The 7,843-nt window shown below is 43.6% G+C and overlaps 1 protein-coding gene across 4 annotated transcripts in view; it reads left to right on the top strand.

Moving 5' to 3' along the window:
- TMEM192 (transmembrane protein 192) overlaps positions 1-7,843 on the top strand; it is a 34,809-nt gene that overhangs the window by 24,342 nt on the left and 2,624 nt on the right. For 2 of the 4 annotated variants that reach the window (XM_032268255.1, XM_032268256.1), the window contains exons 4-5: positions 559-693; positions 7,582-7,684. In XM_032268255.1, coding sequence (XP_032124146.1) covers positions 559-693; positions 7,582-7,684 — 238 coding nt within the window. Of the gene's footprint in view, positions 1-558; positions 694-7,581; positions 7,696-7,843 lie in introns of all 4 variants that reach the window. The other 2 variants (XM_032268257.1, XM_032268258.1) reach the window with 2 other exon arrangements.

A 7,843-nucleotide genomic window follows, 5' to 3' on the forward strand; every position in this document is an offset into this window, starting at 1 on the left:
TTTTTTTTTTTTTTTTTCCTTTTTTTTTCTTTTCCGAGATAGGGTCTTGCTGTGTTGCCCAGGCTGGAGTGCAGTGGCATGACCTCAGCTCACTGCACCTCAACTTTCCTGGCTCAAGCAGTCCTCCCACCTTAGCCTCCCAGGAGAATCGCTTGAACCCAGGAGGCTGTGAGTGAGCTGAGAGGTTGCAGTTAGCTGAAATCACGCTATCCCAGGTGGCTGGGACTATAGGTGTGTGCCACCATGCCTGGCCCATATTTTATATATATATATATATTTTTTTTTGTCGAGATGGGGTCTTGCTATGTTGCCTAAACTGGTCTTAACCACCTGGGCTCAACCAATCCTCTTGCCTTGGCTTCCCAAAATGCTGGAATTACATGTGTGAGCCACTGCGCCTGGCCTGGGTGTTCATTTCTGAAGGCTCTGATCACTCAGGAAATTACAAGTGTTTTAGGAGCTCTGTGTCAGGAACCAGACAAAGACCAACTATATGTTGAACAAAGACCATACATATCTTTCTCATTACATGCTGTGTTTTCTGTTTCTCCTCCTCAGGCAACACAGTGCTTCTCCTCATACTGTGCATGCAGCACTCCTTCCCGGAGCCCGGGAGATTGTATCTTGACCTCATTCTGGCCCTCCTGGCCCTGGAACTCATCTGTTCCCTCATATGTCTCCTCATTTACACAGGTGAGAATTACAACGAGGCTGTTCTTGAATGAACCTCGAACTGCTTCCTTTCCTCCCCGTTTAAAGTATAGCCCATTTTCTTAGTGACAAGGAAGTTCTCTGTGTATCTGAGTGGAAACCACATCCAGACATCTTTAATTTCAAACCAACAGGAAGGTACAACCAGCACCAGTGAAACCCTGTTCTTCTAAGATTGTGTCATGAATAAATTTTTGTCAATGCAAGTGAAACTTTTCCATTAAAACAAGACACAAACTTTTTGGGCTGGGAATGGCACCTCAAGCCTGTAATACTAGCACTTTGGGAGGCTGATGCAGGTAGATCACTTGAGCTCTGGAGTTCAAGACCAGCCTGGACAACATGGTGGAACCCCCATCTCCACCCAAAATACAAAAATTAGCCAGGTATGGTGGTGCACGCCTGTGGTCCTAGCCTCTCGGGAGGCTGAAGTGGGAGGATCACTTGAGCCTGGGAGGCAGAGGTTGCAGTGAGCTGAGATCACGTGCCTGCACTCCAGGCTGAGTAAGACTCTGTCTCTTAAAACAACAACAGCAGCAAAAACATTCACAAACTTTTGCTTCACTAAAGGCAGCTGAAATGTCAGATTGGCATTTAAAATTAAAAATTAATTAAGAAATAGGCCAGTCACAGTGGTTCATGTCTGTAATCCTTGCACTTTAGGAGACTGATGTGGGAGGATCTCTTGAGCCCAGGAGTTTCGGACCAGCTTAGGCAACAAAGGGAAACCTAATCTCTATTTTAAAAGATTAGCCAGCTATGGTGGTGCACAGCTGGAGTCCTAGCTACTAGGGAGACTGAGGTGCGAGGATTGCTTGAGCCTGGGAGGTTGACTGCAGTGAGCCACGATCACCCCACTATACTCCAGCCTGGGTGACAGCAAGACTCTCTCATCTCAAAAAAAAAAAGAACAGAAAAGAACAAGAAATGAAAAATAGGGCTGGGCGCGGTGGCTCACACCTGTAATCTCAGCACTTTGGGAGGCCAAGGCAGGTGGATCACAAGGTCAAGAGATCGAGACCATCCTGGTCAACATGGTGAAACCCCATCTCTACTAAAAATACAAAAAATCAGCTGGGCATGATGGCACGTGCCTGTAATCCCAGCTACTCAGGAGGCTGGGGCAGGAGAATTGCCTGAACCCAGGAGGCGGAGGCTGCTGTGAGCCGAGATCACTCCATTGCACTCCAGCCTGGGTAACGAGAGCAAAACTCCGTCTAAAAAAAAAAAAAAAAAAGAAATGAAAAATAAATAAAAATAAGTTAGTAGCTAAATTGTAGATGCAAAAACTGCATTTATGAATCTTAAATTCAGCTGGGTAAATTTTTTTTCTTATTTATCTTGTATATACATAATATATATACATATATACACATATTTTATACACACACACACACACACACACACAAATATATGTATATATATATAACTGAGACAGGGTCTTGCCCAACTGGTCTCCAGCTCCTGAGCTCAAGCAGTCCTCCCCCTCGGCCTCCCAAAGTGCTGGGATTACAAGTGTGAACCACTGTGCCTGGTCCCCAAAATTTTTTAAAGTTAAAAGGAAGCGAAAACAAAACTGTATTTAGCCCAAACTTACAGGGTGAAAAAATCTGTAAATAGTGACCAAGCCCACCTGTCTTTTTAGTATTTTGATATTCTAGCATGTGTGCTTTCCTTGGCTTATTATGGGAAGGATAAAGGGAAAATTCTTGTTCCATGTGATTGTTTTGGTGTTATTGCCTGACCTGTGATCTGAAAAATGCCTAATCCATTCAATTTAACTTACTTTAAGGGCCGGTTGTGGTAGCTCACACTTGTAATCCCAGTGCTTTGGGAGACCAAGGTGGGTTAGGAGTTTGAGACCAGCCTGGGCAACTTAGTGAGGCCCTGTCTCTACAGCATGTTTTTTTAATTAGCCAGTTGTGGTGGTACACACCTGTAGTCTCAGTTACTTGGGAATCTGAGGCAGGAGGATTGTGTTAACCCTGGGAATTCAAGGTTACAGTGAGCCATGATCACACCACTGTACTCCAGCCTGGGTGACAGAGTGAGAGCCTGTCTCTAACAACAGCAAATTATTTAAAAACTGCAGAGATGAGTCTGAAAGGTGGACTTTTTTTTTTTTTTGAGATGATGTGCACCCAGGCTGGTGTGCAGTGTCGCCATCTTGGTTCATGGCACCCTCCGTCTCCTGGCTTCAAGTACTCAGCTTCCAGAGTAGCCACGACTACAGGCGTGTGCCACCACACCCAGCTAATTTATTGTATTTTTAGTAGAGATGGAGTTTCATCATGTTGGCTAGGCTGGTCTCAAATTCCTGACCTCAGGTGATCCACCCGCCTCGGCCTCACAATGTGCCGGGATGACAGGTGTGAGCCACCCTGCCTGGCCTGAAAGATGGACATTTTTATATTGTCAGACTATAGGTGTCTCTTTAATTTCTGCCTCTTACTTTTACTGTAATACCATATCCCTGTAATCTCCAGTACTCCAATCCAAGAAACTTCTGTCTTCTCTATCTAAGAGAGGAACGTGCTCTGAGTTTCTTTGTTTATTAAGGAATTATTATGTTGAGCTGCTATTTTAGGGAGATAAGACAGAAACGTAAACAACTTATCTGATCTTTCAGTGACATTTGACTTAGTGCATCACTCCCTCCTTGAAATGGTCCTTCCCTTGTTCTGGGACTCTTGCTTTCCTGGTCTCCTGCCTGCCTCTCCAGCTGCCTGACTTTCTTCTCCTTTGCTGAGTGTTCTAGACCCTTCAGTGGAGGAACCTCAAGGCTTCATCTCGGTCGTTCCTAGCCTGGCAGTGTACTCATCTTCTGTGCCCAGTTCCATTTCTGGCCTTAAAATGCTTGTCATTTCTAGCTTTCTTGACTGCTAAAAGTTAAGGGCTTCTAGTTATATTTCCTCATTTTATTCTTTTGCTGCCTGCTTCCTTCCTGGTGCTTTCTGATGAACTCTGTGCAAATCTCCTAATCTTTTCACTTTTCTGTTTAACCTCTAGCTAGCTTCGTCAACCTAGTTCTCAGCCGTGAATGCGCATCAGAATCATATGTGGGGGGAAAAAAAAGAGAATCATGTGTAAAGTGTGCAGTTCCTCAAAGGGTTAAACATAGATTTACCCTGTGGCTCAGCAATTATACTCCTAGGTATATATCCAAGAGAGCTGAAAATATGTATTGACACAAAAACAGGCACATGAATGTTCAAAACAGCATTATTCATAATAGAAAGTGTACACAGCCCAATGTTGTTGGAGTAAACTGGTGAGTAAATAAAATACGTTATATCCGTACAGTGGAATTTAATTCTATCATTAAAAAAAATTAATACGTCCATGGATTGGATGAATGTACTGATGTACATACAATGTGGATGTACCTTGAAAATTTGTGCTAAGTGAAAGAAGTCAGTCACAAAAAACTCCACATTATATGATTCTGTGTACGTGAAATGCCCAGAGCAGGCACTTTTTTTTTGAAATGGGTTTCACTCTTGTTGCCCAGGCTGGAGTGCAATGAATGATGTGATCTTGGCTCACTGCAATCTCTGCCTCTCGGGTTCAAGTGATTCTGCTGCCTCAGCTTCCCAAGCAGCTGGGATTACAGACATGTGCCATCATGCCCAGCTCATTTTGTATTTTTAGTGGAGACGAGGTTTCTCCATGTTGGTCAGGGTGGTCTCAATCTCTTGACCTTGTGATCCACCTGTCTCGGCCTCCCAAAGTGCTGGGATTACAGCTGTGAGCCACTGAGCCTGGTTGAGCGGGCACTTTTTTTTTTTTTTTTTTTGAGACATGTCTCGCTCTGTCACCCAGCCTGGAATGCAATGGCATGATCTCGACTCATTGCAACCTCTGCCTCTTGGTTTCAAGCAGTTCTCCTCCCACAGCCTCCTGAGTAGCTGGGTTTACAGGTGTGTGCCACCACACCTGACTAGTTTTTGTATTTTTAGTAGAGACAGGGTTTCACCATGTTGGTCCGGTTGGTCTCGAACTCCTGACCTCATGATCCACCTGCCTCCGCCTCCCAAAGTGCTGGGATTACAGGCATGAGCCACTGCCATCTGGCTGAGTAGGCACTTCTGTAGAAACAAAAATAAATTAGTGGTTGCCTAAAGCTAGAGGGAGGGGACAAATGAGGAGTGACTACAGGGTTTTTTTTTTTTGGAGATATGAAAATGTTCCATAATTGTGGAGATGTTTACACAACTCTTTGAATATGCTGAAATCATTGAATTGTACACAAGGGTAAGCTGCATGATATGTGAACTGCATCACAGTAAAGTTCTTACAAAAAAGGAAAGAATCATATGTGGAACTTTTAAAAAATTTGGTGCCTGAGCCTAACCTGCCTTCCCTCCCCCAACTCATGTGCTAAATACTCTGATTCATTTGGAGCTCCACATAGATGGGTGACAGTGTGAGTTGACAGTCACTCCCTTCATTGGGACTTGTCTCATCCCATGCTGTTTCTCCCCCCTCCCCGCCTTGTTTTGTTTTTAAAGATGGGGTTTCACCATATTGGTCAGGCTGGTCTTGAACTCCCAACCTCAGGTACTCCTCCCGCCTTGGCCTCCAAAGTGCTTGGATTACACTTTGGGCATGAGCCACCACGCCCGGCCTCCCCGTTTTTTTTTGTTTGTTTGTTTGTTTTTTTGTTTTTTTTTTTTTTGAGACAAAAATCTCACCCTGTCATCCAGGCTGTAGTCCAATGGCACAATCTCTGCCTCAGCCTCTGAAGAAGGGGCTACAGGCATGTGCCACCATGCCCAGCTAATTTTTGTATTTTTAGTAGAGATGGGTTTCCCCATATTGGCCAGGTGTTCTCGAACTCCTGACCTCAAGTGATATACCCACCTCAGGCTCCCAAAGTGTTGGGATTACAGGCGTGAGCCACCGCGCCTGTTCCCAAACTTTTTATATTCATCTGCTTGGTGAAGTTTTCGTCTGCATGTCCCACAGACACCAGTAAGATCAGAATTGAACTGAACATTATTTTCTTCTAAATTTCCCTCCATCCTAACCCTCCACTTCTAGCTCAGTTAACAATTCCAGCCTGCATCCATGATAAATCAGAGCCCTAGAAATGTAGGTGTCATCTAGCTGCTTCTTTCTTCTTCACTCCCCAAGAACTGGATAGGATTGGTGATCAGTCATCAGTCTTATTTGGTCTACCTGTCTTTGAACTTTGTCTCTTTTTTTGGTCCCTGCCTTGGTTGGGTACTCATCATCTCTTGCATGACTACGTCCATAGACACATTACAGGTCTCTTTCCCTCTGTCCACTCATTCATATTCCTTATTCCTGCCAACGTGATCTTGTTCATAGTTAACTCTATTAACAGTTTCCCTGCCCAGAGTTTTCTAATGGCTGAGGGCAAAAAAAATCTAAAGTTTTATTGTGGCATAAAAAGCTCTCTTTTTCTTTTTTTGAAACAGTTTTGCTCTTATTGCCCAGGCTGGAGTGCAATGGTGTGATCTCAACTCACTGCAACCTCTACCGCCTGGATTCAAGCGATTCTCCTGCCTTAACCTCCTGAGTAGCTGACATTATAGGTGCTCACAACCATGCCCAGCTACTTTTTGTATTTTTAGTAGAGACAGCATTTCGCCATGTTGGCCAGGCTGGTCTCGAACTCGTGACCTCAGGTGATCCACCTGCCTCGGCCTCCCAAAGTGCTGGGATTACAGACATGAGCGACCACACCCAGCCTAAAAGGCTGTCCTTGAATGGCCTCTACCATCTGCTCTTCAGGGATGATGGTGAGATCCTTTCAATGACTGCCAGTTGCTCTGAGGATAAAATCTAAATGTCTTAGGCCAGGCCCCGTGGCTCACACCTGTAATCCCAGCACTTTGGGAGGCCAAGGCAGGCAAGTCACTTGAGACCAAGAGTTTGAGACCAGCTGGCCAACATGGTGAAACCCTGTCTCTATTGAAAATACAAAAAAATTAGCCAGGTGTAGTGGCATGCACCTGTAATCCCAGATACTTGGAAGGCTGAGATGAGAGAATTGCTTGAACCTGGGAGTTAGAGGCATTGGTTGCAGTGAGCTGAGATTGTGCCAATGTACTCCAGCCTGGGCGACAGAGCAAGACTCCATTTAAAAAAAAAAAAGGAAATCTAAATGTCTTGCATGACACAACAGTCACTCCTGATGCGTTCTCTGCCCACCTTCCCAGCCTCACCCCTTGTCTATACATCCTCACACCCGTACATACACGTACCTTTTCAATACCATAGCACTCGTTCAGACTCCTCCTGCACCTGAAGCACCCTTCTTTATTCTTCTAGTCTGTGTGATTAATTCCTGTGTTAATTCTCAAGGATGGGCTCAAGCTCTATCCTCTTTCCCCTCTCTAATACCGCCTGTTGAGTTACACACTGCTTTCCAGGGCAAACAGCAGCTTGACAACTTGTGCAAGCTTCTTGCACAAGCTTCTATTGAAGGTACTTTCTAGATTGCCTTAGATAGGCTTATTATGTATATTTTCCCCTGGACCAGAGGAAGTCATGATTTCTGAATTAAATGGCTGGCTAGCTGCTCAACTTCTCTGGGCTTCACTGAGGGGTAATAAGAGCATCTGTTTCATGCAGGTGATTATGAAAACTGAATGAGGGCATCCATGTAAACCATTTAAACTGTGCCTCATGTGTTCTAAGTATGAGTTAAAATGTCAGCTATTATTGATATTTTCAGTGCTAATATAATCCCTGTATTCAGGGCTTAGTACAGGCCTGGCGCATAATAGACTTTGAAATACTCAAGAATGTTAATAAGAACAGCAAATTAGCATAAATTGAAAAAATGAAAATAGACTTGTTTTTCAGAATTAGATCTAATAATGACTTTTATTATTTTAGTGAAAATCTGGAAATTTAATAAAGCTAAACCAGAGCCTGATATACTTGAAGAAGAAAAAATCTGTGCTTACCCCAGCAATATTACCTCGGAGACTGGATTCAGGTAAGATTTAGGTGAGAAATAAAATAATTGAGTTTTTTCCCTTAGAAAGCTAGAAACAGAAACCATTCTGATGCTTAGAATTTATGACCCTGTATTTGTACTTTCACAATTGTTTGATCTGTTTATTTCTTCTTTTTTTTTTTTTTTTTTTTTTTTTTT

This window comes from Sapajus apella, unplaced genomic scaffold (assembly GCF_009761245.1).
Source record: "Sapajus apella isolate SASKATOON/1434 unplaced genomic scaffold, GSC_monkey_1.0 scaffold177, whole genome shotgun sequence".
Classification (NCBI taxonomy): Eukaryota; Metazoa; Chordata; class Mammalia; order Primates; family Cebidae; genus Sapajus; species Sapajus apella.